Raw genomic sequence first — 21,828 nt, forward strand, 5'->3', positions numbered from 1 at the left:
CGGATGGTCTCCTGAGGGATCTCCTCCCAGACCTGGACTAAATCATCCGCCAACTCCTGGACAGTCTGTGGTGCAACGTGGCGTTGGTGGATGGAGCGAGACATGATGTCCCAGATGTGCTCAATTGATTCAGGTCTGGGGATAGCATCAATGCCTTCCTCTTGCAGGAACTGCTGACACACTCCAGCCACATGAGGTCTAGCATTGTCTTGCATTAGGAGAAACCCAGGGCCAACCGCACCAGCATATGGTCTCACAAGGGGTCTGAGGATCTCATCTCGGTACCTAATGGCAGTCAGGCTACCTCTGGCAAGCACATGGAGGGCTGTGCGGCCCCCCAAAGAAATGCCACCCCACACCATGACTGACCCACCGCCAAACCGGTCATGCTGGAGGATGTTGCAGGCAGCAGAACGTTCTCCATGGCGTCTCCAGACTCTGTCACGTCTGTCACGTGCTCAGTGTGAACCTGCTTTCATCTGTGAAGAGCACAGGGCGCCAGTGGCGAATTTGCCAATCTTGGTGTTCTCTGGCAAATGCCAAACGTCCTACACGGTGTTGGGCTGTAAGCACAACCCCCACCTGTGGACGTCGGGCCCTCATACCACCCTCATGGAGTCTGTTTCTGACCATTTGAGCAGACACATGCACATTTATGGCCTGCTGGAGGTCATTTTGCAGGGCTCTGGCAGTGCTCCTCCTGCTCCTCCTTGCACAAAGGTGGAGGTAGCGGTCCTGCTGCTGGGTTGTTGGCCTCCTCCACGTCTCCTGATGTACTGGCCTGTCCTGGTAGTGCCTCCATGCTCTGGACACTACGCTGACAGACACAGCAAATCTTCTTGCCACAGCTCGCATTGATGTGCCATCCTGGATGAGCTGCAGTACCTGAGCTACTTGTATGGGTTGTAGACTCCGTCTCATGCTACCACTAGAGTGAAAGCACTGCCAGCATTCAAAAGTGACCAAAACATCAGCCAGGAAGCATAGGAACTGAGAAGTGGTCTGTGGTCACCACCTGCAGAACCACTCCTTTATTGGGGGTGTCTTGCTAATTGCCTATAATTTCCACCTGTTGTCTATTCCATATGCACAACAGCATGTGAAATTTGTTGTCAATCAGTATTGCTTCCTAAGTGGACAGTTTGATTTCACAGAAGTGTGATTGACTTGGAGTTACATTGTGTTGTTTAAGTGTTCCCTTTATTTTTTTGAACAGTGTATATGCATTTATTGTAATTCCAATTCATATTTACTTTTGAATGAAAAAAATCTAACTTTAGTTACTCATTTAGATGACCAACCTGAAAGGGTGTAATTAATATAGAGAGGGAGGTTGATATACAGACCTTCACCAGGTAGCAGTCGTTGGTTCTCATCAATATCATCACGGCTTCTGGTTGGTTTTTCCTCCTGACTAGAACCTTCACTAGAATGAAGGTTACCGGTCTGTGAGAGCCAGAAATCTTGCTTGTTTGTAGGTGACCAAATACTTATTTTCCACCATAATTTGCAAATAAATTCATAAAAAATCCTACAATGTGATTTTCTGGATTTTTTCCCCCCATTTTGTCTGTCATAGTTTAACTGTACCTATGATGAAAATTACAGGCCTCTCTCATCTTTTTAAGTGGGGGAACTTGCACAATTGGTGGCTGACTAAATACTTTTTTTGCCCCACTGTATATATATATATAAAGATAAGTCAACTGATGTTGAACTTAAACAAAGTTTGGGCATTTTTCAAACTCATTGTAATCTGCCACAATAATGCTCCTCTTTGTGGCTCTTGTGTGGGAACATGACAACATTTATCAGTAAGTTGATTTGACCTTGAAGGATGATGATCTTATCCTTGTTGATCTTCATACTAAAGCTGAAAGTATGTGAAGTATCCTAGGTTCATTGTGTCAAACAGAATGCTTGTTATTCTAGTGTTTCACTTTCTTGGCAAATCTGTTCTTGATCATAAGTACAGTAACGGATCTGTCTCTCCTGTTTATGACTAATGTACCACGTGATTTACGATAAGTGATAAAAGCAACCTTTGCAATGAAAACAAGCATGAGTTTGTTGTGGAAATGATTACACAGGGACACTGGAAGTCAATCTTAAATTAATCATAATGTATTGTAAGTGTGCTGGAGAGGTTCCAACCAACTCAATGCACCTACCACTATTAGGGAAGACCCAGATGCAGACAGTGTCGAAGTAACAACATTTTATTACTAGAACAGGGGCTAGGCAAAATGACAGGTCAAGGGCAGGCAAAGGTCAGTAATCCAGAGAGTCCAAAAGGTACAGAACGGCAGACAGTCTCAGGGTCAGGGCAGGCAGAGGTCAATAATCCAGTGTGGTGGGACAAGGTACAGGACGGCAGGCAGGGTCAGGGCAGGCAGAATGGTCAAAACCGGGAAAATTGGAAAACAGGAACTATAGAAAAGACAGGCGCAAGGGGTAAACCGCTGGTAGGCTTGAAGTACAAAACAAACTGGCAACAGACAAACAGAGAACACAGGTATAAATACACAGGGGATAATGAGGGGAGATGGGAGACACCTGGTGGGGGTGGAGACAAGCACAAAGACAGGTGAAACAGATCAGGGTGTGACAGCACAATAATATACAAGTCAATCACAAGCTCTTCCTGGACAGTTCCAGCAGTTGTCTTATATACAGCTATACACAGACAAGCTATATTTGTATGATTTAGCAGAATTAATCATTACCGTTTTGTTTCATTCATGTCACCGACCAATACTGGTTCATAACATGTGGCAGACCAACACCTCACGAGAATTCTTCTCTCTAAACTGAGACCTTGAAACTGAGATATATTTTTTTCTTTCTCAAAACAAGGTCTGGGTGTACTGCCAAATTGCAGATACTGATAAGTGAGGATTCGTTAAATCAGTCACTTGCACAAACACAGAAATTAGTTATCAGAAAAGCACAAACATAAAAATTCCCATTTCAAATTATTTCTAAATTGTTCCTCATGTAATATTTTTGTAAACTCTGCTGTCTTTTTTGTATAATTTTTTGGTAAACCCAAGTCTTTTCCCACCTAAACGTTACCCAATAGTATCACTATACTATACATACTCAACTATAATCAACTACATTGACCCTGTTATGCTCAATGTGCAAAAGTGCAATTACAAAGTCTTTTGAGAGCGGTTACATTAGCTATATATCCTGTAGTTTACCTGTTGACACTTTGATGGTCATGGTGTCACTTTCAAACTTGCCTCCTTGTATTCAATGTAGGTGTGAATGTTACCATTCATCTGCATCTTCACCTATGCAGAGAGAGAGGGAGGGAGAAAATAAAAGAGAGAGAGAGATTCAGTAAGCAGACTGGCTTGGAAGAGGTTAACTAACAGACCAAGATGAACATACAGACAGAAAACCTGACAGACAGACATACAGACTTCTTTAGTGTCTCCCCCTCTGGTTGGGATCCAGAACAGTCTGTAAAGGAGCACGTCTTGGCCTGAGTGTTCCCAGGTGACCCTAAAGCTCTCTGTGGAGACTTCACTGCTCCTCAGGTTGAGATGCTCTGGGACCGTCTCTGGATTAGACACAAAGGGTGAGTCATTTAAAAGAGAATACACATGACATACATATTCCATCTAAATTGCATCCTAAAAACATTCATAATGTGTTGCACACAGGTAGTTCATAGAGAGTGTAACCAAATGAGATAGCTGCATAGGTTGGATGTAAAGGTGACAATAAGTGTTACGAATTCCCTGCCAGTGACTCTTTTTAGCACCTCAAAACCCTAACTGTCGTCTGCGGGAAAATGAGTCTATGAAAATGACATATTTTTCCACTAAATCCTATTATTAAATTCCTAGGATAAAGAAACGCAGCTCAGGACAGCAACACAGAAGAGCAATACAGTACAGTACAATAGAGTAGATTAATATTTTGGACTAGCAACTATCTGGCCATCAGTTGTCGTAGCTGAATCAGAATTAGTAAGGTAACATAGATAAATAAGATGTTTTATTTACTTTCATAATATGCTTATGTGAGATACTTGTCATTAGAATGTCTTCTTTTGGACTATACTGTTGGCAGTTGCATTTTTCCTTTCTTCTCCAGGGAAAAGTCACTTGGGGCCCAGAGAGGGGAGAGGTCAGGCTTTTACATGTCTGGTAATATGCAGAATATCAGAAAGGGAGAAGTCAGAATTGAACATTGTCTTCATATGTGAATGTATCTGTTAAACCATGTGAAGGGCTCCACAATGTCTGTACGCCAGTCACTCCCTCCTTTTCCCATTGGGGGAAGGAGTATGGCAGTGTCTGGAACCATTGCATGACCCCTCTGATGTTGAACTTATCTTTCATAGTATATGACCTAGAGGCTCACTCCCCTCAGTGAGCTTGTCCAGGAGGGGGTGTATTTGAGATGGGAGTATCTAGAATTGACAATTGATATATGCCATTGGATGAGGTAAAGTTATGGTACTATGAAGTACCAAGAACGAGATTAGAACCTCGTCTTAGAGACCAAACTGAACGATAATGTATAGCTAATGCTATCTGGCTATGGGATACTCCTTTCTCAAGTAAAAGGCCCTTTGTGAAGTTCCTGAGATCTGTGGTTGGTCATGTGAGTTGAGAGGGGTGTATCTTGGCTATAAAAAATACTAGTATTCTTTTGTAAGCGCTCTCAGAATTCATTGATAGATATTGAATTGATCTGAGAGTCAAAAGGCTATGGTGAAGCTCATATAATTAAAGATTAAGTTTAAATATAACTCTGACTTGTGTGTGGTTTATAACTCTCATAATTTAGTAATACAAGCAATTACCAAGACACAGTCTTCCTCCTTCAGTACCACTGTGCCATACAGCTCTCCACAACTAACAACTGGGGAGAATAGAGGGGAGAAGAGAGGCAGTCTTACTGGTGGACCCATATCATACAAGGCCAAGATGGTCACAGTGTACTCTGTCAATGACATCAGGTTGCTAAGCAACACTGGGTTTTCGTTGAATTCGCCATATGGTCAAAGAAAAAGTAAGTGTGAAGGTGAGTATGAATTAATTTCATCTCAAAGATGTGTAGATGGCATTATTGTCCTTGTACAGTATTTACGTCCTGGCCAATATTGAAAACATTCATTCATTTTAAGAATAACAACAAATAACAATAACGGTACTGGGATGTCTGTGCTTCCTGGATTAGGCTTTTTTTTACTCTAGTAATTTTCAATTTACATTTCAGAAGGTGGTAACATTGAGCACGGTTACATGCACACATTAATGCAATTATTGTGGATAGACAGGTTAATATAATAGTTTGTTTAAAACATTTACATGCTTTGCAAGAATAACAATTTCCCTAATAATCCTGTTTACATGCACACTTCTGAAATCAGGCTACTGGTGGGATTTAGATAAATGCAGAAAATCGGCAATCAAAATAAACGTTTTACCTTTGATTTGTGAAAACTATACACGTAACTAAAGTATTGATGTAAATGCAACAATTTCAGAGATTTTATTGAGTTACAGTTCATAGAAGGAAATCAGTCAGTTCAAATAAAATCATTAGGCACTAATCTATGGATTTCACATGACTGGGCAGGGGCGCAGCCATGGATGGGTCTAGGAGGGCTTAGGCCCACCCACTTGGGAGCCAGGCCACTCACTGGGGAGCCAGGACCAGCCAATCCGAATTAATTTTTCCTCACAACCCCCCCCCCCCCCCCCCCCCCCCCCCCCACACACACACACACACACACACAAGTGGTCTGCGGTTGTGAGGATGGTTGGTTGTACTGCCAAATTCTCTAAAATGACATTGGTAAAGAAATTAACATTCAATTCTCTGTTGGACATTCCTGCAGTCAGCATGCCAATTGTACACTCTCTGAAAACTTGAGACATCTGTGGCATTTTAGATTGGCCTTTTATTGTCCCCAGCAGAAGGTGCACCTGCGTAATTTAAAGACCCTTGCGCCCTTCGGTCTCAACGTAGACTTTGATCTGAAGCCATTCTTGTGATTATTGTGACTTTGCCATTGTAATAGTTTGTAAGCTTGTGTAGTCAACTTAATCTATGATCGTATGCTATCCATTTGTTGTTTGTATGCTGTTCTTTGTATGACATTTTAATATTTGATTATTAACCAATGATATTAGGCCACTCTTGGCCATGATTACAGACACCTGTGTCTTTTGACACTATATAAACGAGTAGTCCCGCAGTGTTTGTGATTATACCCTGATGAAGACAGCTTGGCTGTCGAAACGTTGGTAATTACATTTTTGCATCTGAGCTCCTAGAGTGTGCAGCTCTCTTTTATTTTCAAGTGTTCTACTCCGTTAGCCAGCACCTCGTCTTAATAGTCGTGCGTTTCTTTTTCTTCTAGATAGCACCTGTGTAATGATCATGCTGTGTAGTCTGCTTCTTGATATGCTACACCTGTCAGGTGGACAGGTTATCTTGGCAAAAGAGAAATGCTCACTAACAGGGATGTAAACAAATTTGTGCAAAGGATTTGAGAGAAATAAGCTTTTTGTGTGCATGTATAACATGGACGCAGGGAGGCTGGAAGCAAGTGAAGTTAATGAGTTTAATTACAAAGACCATGGAACGATACAAACCAAGGGACATGTCTAGCATGTAAAACATAACAAATACTGCCTGAGGGGTGAATACAATGGAGTGTAGATAAAGGAGGAGTAATCAGGGAAGTGATGAAGTCCAGGTATGTCTGATGAGGCGCAGGAATGCGTAATAATGGTTGCCAGGTGTGCGTAATGATGGGTTGCCAGATCCTCACAAGCTCTGTCTGCACATGCGCAGAGTACACCGCTGGAACACCAATTAAGCCATTTACATGTCCTAATCATTTTAAATATTGCTCAGAAAACCAGGTGTTTTAATTGGCGTATGCTAACTTCGATTATGACCTCATGCCAATTAAAATAAGCAGAGTAATGTGTTTACATGACTAATGCCATACGTGGCCAACTGCCATTATCAAACTAATAGTGCGCATATAAACGTACTCATTATTTAATGTGTTGATGTAAGAACTAAAATTCACATGTTATCAAGTTTACCATGTGATTTGTTCTGGAGGGAAAAAATGTATTTGGAAAGTGCAAAGCATTATTAGACACGTTTTAAACATGAACACTAAGGGCTCAATTCAATGCGTAGCACAGAATATCAGCGTTATAGAGCAGTTCATGGCTTGGTTTTGCTCTGACATGCACTGTCAACTGTGGGGCCTTTATATAGACAGGTGTGTGCTTTTCCAAATCATGTCCAATCAATTGAATTTACCACAGGTGAACTCCAAGTTGTAGAAACATCTCAAGGATAATCAATGGAAACAGGATGCACCTGAGCGCTTTCATAGGAAAGGGTCTAAATAAGGTATTTCTGTTTTATATTTTTTATGAATTTGCAAACATTTATAAAAACCTGTTTTTGCTTTGTCATTATGGGGTATTGTGTGTAGATTTATGAGGAAAATAATATGTTTGATCCATCTTAGAATAAGGCTGTAACGTAACAAAATGTGGAAAAAGGGAAAGGGCCTGAATACTTTTCCGAATGCACTGTATACCAATTGATTCTTCAAGAATATAACTTGTAAATGCCTCATGAGCTTAGTTCAACTGTCGTACCTCATCAGAACCCAAATTATACTTGTATACAAAGTAAATGTAAACCAGCAGTATGTAGCCTCAAAACATGATTAAAACTTTAATTTTGACATCATGGATGGTCAGTCTTTGCATCCATAGCTCTGTTTATGAATTTCAGAGTGGTTAACTACATTTCACCAGCCCAGTCCTTCAGCTTTTTAACTAAACAGGGTCTGGGAAAATGCTTCGCTATTGTTTCAACTGCTGATTACCCCTTTAAAGGTAATTTCTGATTGAGCTCGCATATGCAGCGTTTACAGTGAATGCAGTCTCTGTGACTGCGGGAACATTGCCTTTAATCTTCAACGCTACGGATTTAATTGAGACCGGACTATGACATAAAATCCAGCCATGCTTACCTCATGGGTCTTTACCCCATTGGTCATGGCATAACAGCGGCAGAGGTTGGTCTTGAAGAGCGGTGGCCCACAGGTGAACGTTGCAGAATTGTGGTCGATATTGGGGAATTGCAGGTTCTGCGCCGGGAGTGCTGGGGGAAGAAGGAGCATAGAAGTTTTAGACGAATGCCTTCTCTCTACAATAATATCAATAAGTGTGTCAAATTACATAAACACATTGTTATAAAACAATAATTGTATGAAACTTACATATTATCCTTTTCTAAATAAACAGTATCAAGGGAACCAAGATCAATATGAGCAGAAGGACCACAACAGCACCAATGACACCACCTGTGACATGGCTAGTCACAGCATTTTCCATCTGCATGGAAGAAAAGAGGACATATTAAGCATTAACATATAAAAGCATATAAAATCCTATAAATTGAGTTTGAAACAGTTCTCATTTGCATATAATTCATCAACAATCGACCACTTCATTTATGTGTATTATTCAAATGAATTAACTAAGAATATTAAATGCTGATGAATGGGGATTATATTATTATGTCATTTTTTTTTATAGATGGCTAACCCGAAATATAATCTATATTCATAACCTCATTGCGGTAAGAGCGAAGAAACATCAGATTTTACTGCCATTGATACTAACACTAGAATACTTTACCCCATTTTCCCACAATTGGCACCATGGTTCCATGGTGAACATAGCATTTATAATCAGATGTGTCTGCATCTTGGATCTCCACATGCTTCCTGATTTGGTGGGTGTCATCATCATTGGGTAGGACTACTGGAGACTGCACTCCATCTTTATCAGTCAATTGGACCCCATTCTTCTTTGGGATAGAAACCTGTAGCCATTCAAGTCAGGCGGACATGTCCCGCAGTTTGGCTTTTTTTTTTGCGAAAACATAGATCTTTGGAGAGGCTAAAGAGGGAATAAATAGAGAACATGAGTGTTTTATTTATGATTTCACATGTACAAATATGCCTTTTCTCTTATCCACATTTACACTATTTGAAGTTCAGATCACCATTCAATTGTTAGCTTGTTTGTTTAAATACTCAGTCCTTATTAGCCTCTTTCATAAGTACTCACAGTCAGCTCTACTGAATACTTTTCCCCCATATGCCATGAATTTAGAAACCCAGTCCACACACTCCTTCTCCAGGTAGCCCTTGGTGTACTGGTTGAGGATCTGCACCCCGTCCCACTTCCTCTTAGTCGGCAGAGCTTGATCAACTGGTGCCACCCACTGCATAGTGGCATCGTCAAAGGCCAGGAAGTCATCACCATCGTAGCTAATATTGGTCAGTGCCGTATATGAATTTCAATGTGCCATCACTCTGTTGGTCAATCTTACAGCCATGCTTCCACATAAGAAGATGGACATATGAGAAGAAAAACAAGTAGAAGAAGTGAGGGAATGACTTACCTATGGTATGGTATTGCTCTTAGAGTCAAGTAAATTGTCCTTTGCATTGTACTTAGAAGATTTACTAAAATATCTACAGTAGGCTATGTAGAGTGATAAAAATGCATTTCCTGTTTTTAAATGAAAATTCTACCCCCAAACTATATTTTGGTAGTTGTTTCATTAGTTCATTGTTGACATAGTCTCAAAATGTTTTTCTTGTCAGCAATCAAGTTTTTCACATGCATCATATGGCATGATTTCTGTATTTTGAAAGTTACATATCTTGAAAACTTGATCGCTGACAAGCAAAACATTTTGAAACTATGTCCACACTGGAACAAATACCAAAATATAGTTTTTGGGTTGAGTTGTCCTTTAATAATCCTTACATTTTTGTTCACCACTTTGCCTACAATGGTTATTGAAAGAGACCAAACTAAAACTGATCCTGGATCAACGAAATTAGACACTGTAGGCTAATCGCACCATAGCATTTCAAACCAATCAAACTGTCCATTTATGTTGCCAGATTAGATGGTTTTCACAGGTGTGCAATCAGGTACAGTCAATGGAATTTGGCAGCAACAGGTAAAAGATAAACATTGTAGCCTAATTACCTATACAGTTTTAACAACTAAATTGTAGTTACTAAGTAAGTAACTCATTCAGAATAACGATATAACAGAATAATAAATAACTTAACAAAACATTCCATTTTCACATGACACAATTGAACATAAATCCTTGAAATGTGCCTCTATAATAATAATTTGTCCACATGAAAACGAAAAGAAAACGTAGCAACTTGGCCCAAAAAAAACATTTTACTTTCACTTTTAGCAACATTACAGATAAATACATATTCATATTCATATTCATATTTCTTACCCACAGTCCACTGTCGAAAGTGTCCCAAAAATGAACAAACGTGCGACAAAATACATTTTGAATGCTCACATGAATGTTGAATGGCGCGAAAATAATAATAATAGGACTAGTGTAAATCAATTCTGTGTCAAATTTCCACGTGAGATGCAGTCCGACAACAGTGCACCTTCGCTTTCTCTATCAGGTGAACGCCAGTCTTTCTGCGTGGAACGTGGTAAAACAAGTTTGGTTTGTTGTGTAAACTGTAATTGTAGCTAGGCCTACTTCATGCAATATGCGCATAATCTTACCTTTATTCATTGGTATCTTTTATTATTGTAATGACTCAAAAGCACAACAGGGGTCCCATAATGTTTGGAACAGTCAAATATGGAATGCATTGTTGAACACATAAGTGCTACTGAGGCTTTCACATTGGTTCATCAAAGCAGTCCTTTACTAATTATTAATTTATTATACTTTCCATAAAAAACAAAACCTATTTAAAAAGCAGTTCAGTGTGTGTGTGTGTGTGTGTGTGTGTGTGTGTGTATATGTGTTTCTGTGTGTGTTTCTGTGCGTGCAAAGATTGGTTTCTGGTTTAAAATAATCAATCATTTTAATCTACTGTGCAATACAAATAGACTAATGGTTCCAATACCAATTAATTAAAATGGTCAATCCGTTTGTTGAAAAATAATTTGGTACATTTTAATCAAACAAAGAATTCCACTGTGATATTCAAAATATCAAAATGTTAATAAATAAGTATTTCATATCCAAGCCAACCTGATCAAAATGATCAATGCATGGGAATGACCACATCTAGATTGACAATATTTGCTGATTAACAAAACAAAATCACACGTTCTTTGCTGGATTTGAATGCGTTGTCAGTCACTCCCCAGTGGCTGAAAGAATAGAGAGAGATAGTCATTATGGGAATGGGTGCTTGCTTTTTATACTCCGGCTACAGCTGCACCAACAGTATGAATGCTAATGACAATAATATACTGAACAAAAATATAAATGCAACATGGAACAATGTAAAAGATTTTTCTGAGTTAAAGTTCATATAAGAAAATCAGTCAGTTGAAATAAAAATAAAAACATTTGGCCCTAATCTATGGATTTCACATGACTGGGCAGGGGCGCACGATGCCATACATGTGATCTGCGGTTGTGAAAACGCTTGGACGTACTGCCAAATTCTCTAAAACAACGTTGGAGGTGGCTTATGGTAAAGAAATTAACATTCAATTCTCTGACAACAACTTGAGACATCTGTGGCATTGTGTTGTGTGACAAAACTGCACATTTTAGAGTGGATTTTTATTGTCCCCCGCACAAGGTCCACCTGTGAAATGATCATGCTGTTTCATCCACTTCTTGATATGCCACACCTGTCAGGTGAATGGATTATCTTGACAAAGGATAAAATTCTCACTATCAGGGATGTAAGCACATTGTGCACAACATTTGAGAAAAATGATATTTTTGTGAGTAAGGAAAATGTCAGCTCATGAAACATGGGACCAGCACTTTATATGTTGCGTTTACAGTATATTTTTGTTAAGTGTACAATAATTTAGATAACTAAGAATTACACCTAAGCAAACATATTAATGGAACAGTTAGTATTACACTGTGGTGGAAAACGTACCCAATCGTCATACTTGAGTAAAAGTAAAGATACCTTAATAGAAAATGACTGAAGTAAAAGTAAAGTCACCCAGTAAAATCCTACTTGAGTAAAAGTAAAAAAGTATTTGGTTTTAAATATACTTAAGTATCAAAAGTAAATTGAATTGCTAAAATATACTTAAGTATCAAAAGTTAAAGTATAAATCATTTCAAATTCCTTACATTAACAAACCCACCCGGCACAATTTTTTGTTGTTGTTTTTTACGGATAGCCAGGGGCATGCTACAACCCTCAGACATAATTTACAAACAAAGTATTTGTGTTTAGTGAGTCTGCCAGATAAGAGGCAGTAGGGATGAACAGGGATGTTCTCTTGGTAAGTGTGTGAATTAGACCGTTTTCCTGTCCTGCTTAGCATTCATAATGTAACAAGTACTTTCGGGTGGCATGGAAGATGTACGAAGTAAAAAGTACATTATTTTAATTAGGAATATAGTGGAGTAAAAGTATACAGTTGTCAAAAATATAAAAAGTAAAGTACAGATATCACAAAAAATGACTTAAGTAGTACTTTAAAGTATATTTACTTAAGTACTTTAAATCACTGGTATTACATGTCCATGTAGTCTCATGATGCTGATATTTGTAAAATGATGTTAGTTAATATATGGGTTGTACTTTCACTGGACATGTTAGTTAATATGGATTGTACTGTCAATGGGCATGTTAGTTAATATGTGTTTGTACTGTCAATTAGCATGTTAGTTAATATGGTTTGTACTGTTAATGGGAATGTTAGTTAATATATGGGTTGTACTGGCAAATGGCATGTTAGTTAATATGGGTTGTACTGTCAATGAGCAGGCACCAGTAGCCTAGTTGGATGCAGGGTGGTATGGCTGGAGTGCTCAGATACATAATAATACACTCAACAACAACTAATACCAGAAAAAAAAACAGTAACTTTTGAGATTGTATTATATTATATATACAATACCAGTCAAAAGTTTGGACACACCTACTCATTCAAGGGTTTTTCTTTATTTTTACTATTTTCTATATTGTAAAATAATAGTGACGACATCAAAACTATGAAATATCACATATGGAATCATGTAGTAACCAAAAAAGTGTTAACTAATCAAAATATATTTTAGAATGTATATTCTTCAAAGTAGCCACCCTTTGCATTGCTGACAGCTTTGCACACTCTTGGCATTCTCTCAACCAGCTTCATGAGGTAGTCACCTGGAATGGCTACTGTTTTGGTTACTACATGATTCCATATGTGTTATCTCATAGTTTTGATGTCTTCACTATTATTCTATAATGTAGAAAATAGTAAAAATAAAGAAAAATACTTGAATGAGTAGGTGTGTCCAAACTTTTGACTGGTACTGTATATACACTGCTCAACAAAAATAAAGGGAACACTTAAACAACACAATGTAACTCCAAGTCAATCACACTTCTGTGAAATCAAACTGTCCACTTAGGAAGCAACACTGATTGACAATAAATTTCACATGCTGTTGTATAAATGGAATAGACAACAGGTGGAAATTATAGGCAATTAGCAAGACACCCCCAATAAAGGAGTGGTTCTGCAGGTGGTGACCACAGACCACTTCTCAGTTCCTAAGCTTCCTGGCTGATGTTTTGGTCACTTTTGAATGCTGGCAGTGCCTTCACTCTAGTGGTAGCATGAGACGGAGTCTACAACCCACACAAGTGGCTCAGGTAGTGCAGCTCATCCAGGATGGTACATCAATGCGAGCTGTGGCAAGACGGTTTGCTGTGTCTGTCAGCGTAGTGTCCAGAGCATGGAGACGCTACCAGGAGACAGGCTAGTACATCAGGAGACGTGGAGGAGGCCGTAGGAGGACAACAACCCAGCAGCAGGACCGCTACCTCCGCCTTTGTGCAAGGAGGAGCAGGAGGAGCACTGCCAGAGCCCTGCAAAATGACCTCCGGCAGGCCACAAATGTGCATGTGTCTGCTCAAACGGTCAGAAACAGACTCCATGAGGGTGGTATGAGGGCCCTACGTCCACAGGTGGGGGTTGTGCTTACAGCCCAACACCGTACAGGACGTTTGGCATTTGCCAGAGAACACCAAGATTGGCAAATTCGCCACTGGCGCACTGTGCTCTTCACAGATGAAAGCAGGTTCACACTGAGCACATGTGACAGACGTGACAGAGTCTGGAGACGCTGTGGAGAACGTTCTGCTGCCTGCAACATCCTCCAGCATGACCGGTTTGGCGGTGGGTCAGTCATGGTGTGGGGTGGCATTTCTTTGGGGGGCCGCACAGCCCTCCATGTGCTCGCCAGAGGTAACCTGGCTGCCATTAGGTACCGAGAAGAGATCCGCAGACCCCTTGTGAGACCATATGCTGGTGTGGTTGGCCCTGGGTTCCTCCTAATGCAAGACAATGCTAGACCTCATGTGGCTGGAGTGTGTCAGCAGTTCCTGCAAGAGGAAGGCATTGATGCTATGGACTGGCCAGCCCGTTCCCCTGACCTGAATCCAATTGAGCACATCTGGGACATCATGTCTCGCTCCATCCACCAACGCCACGTTGCACCACAGACTGTCCAGGAGTTGGCGGATGCTTTAGTCCAGGTCTGGGACGTGGAGGCCACACACACTACTGAGCCTCATTTTGACTTGTTTTAAGGACATTACATCAAAGTTGGATTAGCCTGTAGTGTGGTTTTCCACTTTCATTTTGAGTGTGACTCCAAATCCAGACCTCCATGGGTTGATAAATTTGATTTCCATTGATAATTTTTTGTGTGATTTTGTTGTCAGCACATTCAACTATGTAAAGAAAAAAGTATTTAATAAGAATATTTCATTCATTCAGATCTAGGATGTGTTATTTTAGTGTTCCCTTTATTTTTTTGAGCAGTGTATATATATTATTTTTTTAAAGGACAAATTATATTACCTTCATTTGTCAGCATTACCTCACTCTCTAGACGTTCATTGCTGCCTTGACCTGGAACAGCAGAAGAAACATCAGCACTTCAATAGTTTCAGTTGCATTCACTGTCTATGTAAGTAATATAAGATAAAATAACTGGCAATACTTTTGAATAACATTACCTGAGTCAGAGGAAGTGCTGCTAGCGCCATCTTTTGTCACTGGGAAAAGATAATCAATCTTTAGCTAGATGCAGATATACAGTTATCATCATTGGTCGTCTATAGGCATGCATATTCCCAATTGAAATTAGATTAATGAACTGAAAAATACTCATCACAAACAATGGGCTATTTCTAGTTCATAGATTATATTCACTTCCTGATTTGACTGAACTGAAAACTACCCTGGCAGATAGATGTGACTTCTAAAATATGTTCTATTTACTTTCCTACCTTTTTACATTTCACTTCAGTATCATAATATTCCTACTCAGTACAGATCATTCATTAGTCAGTTAGAATTCATTTGTCATGTTGTTCACAGTGTCTAACGGCTTTTAACTCCTTGAGAAGCCTGTTCTTGATTATGACTCAGTCCTCCTCTCATGTTACAAGTATACCACATGATTTGTGATAAAGGTGATGAAAGCAACCTTTACACTGAAAAGTCAACATGACAGGCCTTGTTGTATTGTTCTTGCCTTCAGAAAACACCATGAAGCCGTATTTTATATTAATGCCAGAAATTCATGTTATAATTCAAATGATGTTAGGGGATGTTGGTTAATATACTGTATGTGGTTTGTACTGTCATTGGGCAAGCGCCAGTAGTAGGATGCAGGATTGTATGGCTGCTGGCGCCCAATCCGTTAAGTGCTCAGATACGTAATATTACATACAACAACAATTAACACCAGAAAAAAACAGGAACTTTCAAGAATGTGATTGGGAGGCCATGATTGTGTTAGATCATCTAACGAAATGTCAAAAAGGATCAATTATATTACCTCCATTTGTCAGCATCGTCTCCCTCTCTAGACGTTCAATGCTGCCTTGACCTGGAACAGCAGAACTAACATCAACACTTCCATAGTTTCAGTTGCATTCACTGTCTATGTAAGTAATATAAGATAAAATAACTGGCAATACATTTGAAGAACATTACCAGAGTCAGAGGAAGTGCTGCTAGCGCCATCTTTTGTCACTAAAATAGAATATAATCAATTAGTTAGATACAGATATACAGTATTCAGTGATGATCATTGGTCATCTATAGGCATGCATATTCCCAATTTAAATTAAATTAATTAACTGAAAAATCCTCATAGCACACAATGGGCAATTTAAAAAGTATGAATTTAATTAACTTCCTAATTTGACTGATTCGAAAAATATCCGCCTAGAAGATGTGACTTTAAATTTAACGTCAGTGTCAGTACAGATGATTCTTTAGTTAGTTAGAATTCATTTGTTCCCCAAATTGTTCACAGTGTCTAACTGCTAGTTATTCTTTAGGTGTTCCCTTTTTAAACCTTTTATTTGACTATGACACACAGTCCTCATATTACAAGTCTATAAACCACATGACTTGTGATAAAGGTGATTAAAGCAACCTTTGCACCGAAAAGCAAACTGTTGTATTGTTCCTTGTAAAACTCACTGTTGAAAACTCCATGAAGGCATTATTTTATAATACCAGGAATCAATGTTCTCAGTCAATCATTCTTAATTGTAATGATGAACTACACTCTGTTGCGTGAAATAAATTGGAGCCTTCTCTGCTTTTAACAACTGTAAAACATAATATGACCAGTCTTCAAAATGGCCGCTCCATTCCCATTGCCTGAAAGTAACAGAGTCATTTGAAAAGAATAACTCTGCAAGTCCATAGTTAAGTCTGTTTGATTAACATTTAGCTTTATACTGATCGGCATTGTCCAAAACAACAAGTAGACAATATGGGGCCAAACTACACATCAGTATGTGATTAATAACCATGATTGATGTGTAAAAACAAGGATTAAGGGGTCTGTCATTAATCCTCACAAGACATAATTCAATCATTACAATTAACTCTCATAAAATGGCCCATCATTATACACATCCCTACCAGATCTTTGGTATTGCTGTGCTACTGATATAGATGTAACAGTTAAAGAAAGGAAAATGACATTGTATCAACAGTACCATTCAGAGGTGCCTGATTCCCAGTAGGCTTTAGAGCTCCTGTTTGACCAGCACCTAAAACAACGGTGCAAGATGTTAATGCCAAATATAACAGGATTTTATGAAATGAGTATCAGAAACAGTGGGAAGAAACAGTGGAAACACGTGGGTACAATGCTTTGTTTGACCTCCTGACTTGAGATTTATTAAAGTCATGCCCTGATGTCAAAAAAGGTTGCAATATGCCTACTCTCTTCAGAAATGACCATAATCGCTTCAGTTGATCTCACAGAACAATAAGAAGAAGAAAAAGAAACAGACTTGAAATTAATTCACAATGTGAGAAACTTACATATTGTGCCTATCCTCCAAAGAATCAAAAGTGAGGTAACCAAGGCTAACAGGAGGACCACCGCAACAACAGCAACAATGACAACAACTGTGCCTTGGCTACAATCACAGCATTTTCCATCTGCATGGAAGACAAGATAAGAGTACATATTCACCATTAACAATAACATCTTATACAATGAGCTTGAAAAAACAGGAGTCACATTTTAATCATCTGCATTCATGACCTCATAAGAGACTCATAAACGTTGGATATTACCACAATTGATAACAGCTAATAAAGTGTTTGTTGAAAATATATACAGCACCGGTATATTAAATATAAGGACTACTTTACCCCATTTGACCACAATTGGATCCTTCAACGTTCTATGGTTGACAAAGCATTCATAAGTTTCCTTGTCTGCCTCTGGAATCTGCACACTCATCCTGATCTGGTAGCTCTCTTCATCATTGGGTAAGACTCCGTCAGAGTGCACTCCATCTTGTTTGGTCAATTGGACGCCATTCTTCTTAATATGCATTAGTACATCTTTGGGATAAAAACCTGTGGCCATGCAGGTCAGTCGAATATGTCCTGCAATTTTGGCTTTTTTAGCAAATGCATAGACCTTTGGAGGTGCTAAAGAGGGAAGAAACAGAGAACATGAGTGTTTAATTCTGATTTCACATGTACAAATATGCCAATTCTGTAATCCACATGTACACTATTTGAAGTTCAGATCACCATTCAAATGTTAGCTTGTTTTAAAAAATACTCACAGTGCTTATTAGCCTCTTTGTCCCCATATTCCATGAATTTGGACAGCCAGTCCACACACTCCTTCTCCAGGTAGCCCTTGGTGTACTGGTTGAGGATCTGCACCCCGTCCCACTTCCTCTTAGTCGGCAGAGCTTGATCAACTGGGGCCACCCACTGCATAGTGGCATCGTCAAAGGCCAGGAAGTCGTCACCATCGTAGCTGTATTGGTCAGTGCCCTTTATGAATTTCAATGTGCCGTCTGGCTGTTTGTCAATCTCACAGCCATGCCTCCACTGAAGGATGTGGACACCTGAAAGGAAAAACAAGTAGAATAGGAGAGGGAATGACTTACCTATGGGATGGTCAAGTCGTCTTTTATTTATTTTTTGGCATTATACTTCTACGGTAGGCTATGTAGAGTGATACAAATGCAAGAGTGGTTTCTCACCAGTGTTGTTGTGCCTCATGCGGTTCATCAGGATGTCAACGTTTACTTTGAACCACTGCTCCTTGCTCTTGCGTGACTGAGTGCCTTTTTCCCAGTAGTCTGCTGGCAGCTTCTCCCTCATCCAGTCCTGTTTGGGAATCTTCTTCTTATCCACACTGTCATAGTAATCGATCTGTCTATTATTCATCAGGCCCATGGCAGTGAACTCATGGATACCAGGCAATTCAACTGGCTTTGAGAGGGCCGTGTAGATGTAGTTCAGCGACAATGTCTCTAATGGTTACAAAGGGGAGCAAATGGGTTAGTCACAACTCCTTAGTAGAGACGTATGTAAAAGAAAAAAAGGTCTAGATAATAGTAAGCATAGTAACATCATAGACATTGTCTTGGTATGAAATCTAGGCTACCGAATCAAACAATCTGGGGCGGCAGGGTAGCCTAGTGGTTAGAGCGTTGGACTAGTAACCGGAAGGTTGCAAGTTCAAATCCCCGAGCTGACAAGGTACAAATCTGTTGTTCTTCCCCTGAACAGGCAGTTAACCCACTGTTCCTAGGCTGTCATTGAAAATAAGAATTTGTTCTTAACTGACATGCCTAGTTAAATAAAAGTTTTAAAAATCTGATATTTTATTGAAATTTTGTATACTTAAATGATGTATTAGACTCATTTGTTATTTTAAAAGATACTAAAGAAGACTCAATTGAGACAAAGCACTTTTATGTGCCTGTCATGCTATACTGAACAAAAATATAAACGCAACATGCAACAATTTCAAAGATTTTACTGAGTTACAGTTCATATAAGGACATCAGTCAATCTAAAAAAAATTATTAGGCCCTAATCTATGGATTTCACATGACTGAGAATACAAAAATGCATCTGTTGGTCACAGATACCTTTTAAAAAAAGGTAGGGGCATAGATCATAAAACCAGTCAGTATCTGGTGTGACCACCATTTGCCTCATGCAACGCGACACATGTCCTTTGCATAGAGTTGATCAAGCTAGTGATTGTGGCCTGTGGAATATTGTCCCACTCCTCTTCAATGGCTGTGCAAAGTTGCTGGATATTGGCGGGAACTGCAACACGCTGATTTACACGTCGATCCAGAGCATCCCAAACATGTCTGGTGAGTATGCAGGCTATGGAAGAACTGGGACACTTTCAGCATCCAATAATTGTGTACAGATCCTTGAGATCCATGAGGTGATGGCGGCAGATGAATTGCACGACCATGGGCATCAGGATCTCGTCACGGTATCTCTGTGCATTCAAATTGCCATCGATAAAATACAATTGTGTTTGTTATCCGTAGCGTATGCCTGCCCATACCATAACCCCACCGCCCCATGGGGCACTCAGAACATCTCGCCCACATGATGCCATACACTGCTGATGCTCTAACCACTAGGCTACCTACCTGGGGCGGCATGTGCCTAGTGTTAGAGTGTTGGGCCAGTAACTGAAAGGTTGCTAGATCAAATCCCTGAGCTGACAAGGTAAAAATCTGTTGATCTGCCCCTGAACAAAGTAGTTAACCCACTGTTCCTAGGCTATCATTGTAAATAAGAATTTGTTCTTAACTGACTTGCCTAGTTAAACAAAGGTCAAATAAAAAAATATATAATAATACACAGGGTCTGCGGTTGTGAGGCTGGTTGGACGTACTGTCATCATTTTCTAAAACGACGTTGGAGGCGGCTTTTGGTCGAGAAACTAACATGAAATTCTCTGGCAACAGCTCTGGTGGACAGTCCTGCAGTCAGCATGCCAATTGTACCCTCAAAACGTGAGACATCTGTGGCATTGTGTTGTGTGACAAAGCTGCACATTATAGAGTGGCCTTTTATTGTCCCCAGCACCAGGTAGACCTGTGTAATGATCGTGCTGTTTAATCAGCTTCTAGATATGCCCGATCTGTCAGGTAGCTGGATTATCTTGGCAAAGTAGTAATGCTCACTAACAGGGATGTAAACACATGTGTCAACATTTTTGAATAATAACCTTTTTGTGCACTTTACATGTTGTCTTTATATTTTTGCTGAGTGTATATAGCCTTATCACCTGACACCTGGCAGTTCCAACCAATCAAACTGTCTTATCATGTTGCTGGGTAAAAAACATTTTCTCAGGTGTGCAATCAATGGAAATTGTCAGCGGCAACAAGGAAGCATCACAATATAAGGGCTGACAGAACTAGCCTACAATTAAACAGAAAGTTGGAGTCGTCATCAATAACATGAACATAACATTAAAAAACATTTATATTTTGAAAGTCGGTGAATAATCCTATTTTTTATATTTAAGGTGCAGCATATCAAAACATGAACTTCAGTCCACCAATATAATAGGCTAGTCACTGAAAATGGCTTTTTAAGTTTATTATTGATTTGATAAATAATGTAGGCTATATACGGCTCTGCCAAGAGCTTTTACTTTAACTTGTGACACATTTTCTAGAAGTAAAATCATTCTTACCACTGTTCACCGTTGAAAGTGTCCCAAACAAGAGCAAAACTACGACAAAATACATTTTGAATCCTCACGTATTGTAAATTTCCCCAAAATATATAAATATCCTAAATTCTGTGTCAAATTCAGATTCCCCCACAGTGCTATGACTGCGTGCTCTTAGCTTTTTCTAACAAGGAAACTCCTGTGTTGAGCCTGATCATAAAGTGGAACAGGTGTTGGTACAAAGTCCAAAGTCTTTTCTTTGATATGGCTGTACTTCATAAGCAATTGTCAGCCATATCCTTCACTTTTTCCACATTTTGTTACGTTATAGCTTTATTCTAAAATTTATTAAATCATTCCCCCCCATGACTCTACACACAATAACCGATAACGACAAACTGATTTAAAAAAAAAAAAATTTTATTGTTGCAAATGTATAAAAAAATCGAAACAGAAATACCTTATGTACGTAAGTATTCAGACCCTTCGCTATGAGACTCAAAATTGAGCTCATGTGCCATTGATCATCCTTGAGATGTTTCTACAACTTGATTGGATTCCACCTGTGGTAAATTCAATTGATTGGACAGGATTTGGAAAGGCACACACCTTTCTATTTAAGGTCTCAAAGTTGACAGTGCATGTCAGATAAAAAACCAAGCCATGAGGTCGAAGGAATTGTCCGTAGAGCTCCAAGACAGGACTATGTCGAGGCACAGATTACATTTTTTATTGAACCTTTATTTAACTAGG

At 39.3% G+C, this 21,828-nt stretch overlaps 1 protein-coding gene and 1 pseudogene across 2 annotated transcripts; both read right to left on the minus strand.

Annotated features, from left to right (window-relative positions):
- Positions 1-2,102: 2,102 nt before the first annotated feature.
- LOC149970267 (class I histocompatibility antigen, F10 alpha chain-like) lies at positions 2,103-10,653 on the minus strand (annotated as a pseudogene). The gene is made up of 7 exons (XR_016493699.1): positions 10,644-10,653; positions 9,147-9,501; positions 8,712-8,975; positions 8,291-8,405; positions 8,042-8,172; positions 3,428-3,571; positions 2,103-3,299 (listed from the first exon to the last, which is right to left on the minus strand). The product of XR_016493699.1 is annotated as a class I histocompatibility antigen, F10 alpha chain-like (transcript).
- Positions 10,271-21,343, minus strand: LOC110488326 (class I histocompatibility antigen, F10 alpha chain). The gene is made up of 11 exons (XM_021560529.3): positions 21,097-21,343; positions 18,617-18,889; positions 18,188-18,478; positions 17,763-18,047; positions 17,427-17,546; positions 17,096-17,149; positions 16,074-16,112; positions 15,916-15,966; positions 15,089-15,127; positions 14,931-14,981; positions 10,271-11,243 (listed from the first exon to the last, which is right to left on the minus strand). Exons 1-11 carry the CDS (start codon positions 21,149-21,151, stop codon positions 11,230-11,232), a joined length of 1,272 nt encoding a protein of 423 aa, XP_021416204.3. The 5' UTR covers positions 21,152-21,343; the 3' UTR covers positions 10,271-11,229.
- Between the last annotated feature and the right edge of the window lie 485 nt (positions 21,344-21,828).

The sequence above is a fragment of the Oncorhynchus mykiss genome, chromosome 30, assembly GCF_057628025.1.
Source record: "Oncorhynchus mykiss isolate SJ-2025 chromosome 30, ASM5762802v1, whole genome shotgun sequence".
Classification (NCBI taxonomy): domain Eukaryota; kingdom Metazoa; phylum Chordata; class Actinopteri; order Salmoniformes; family Salmonidae; genus Oncorhynchus; species Oncorhynchus mykiss.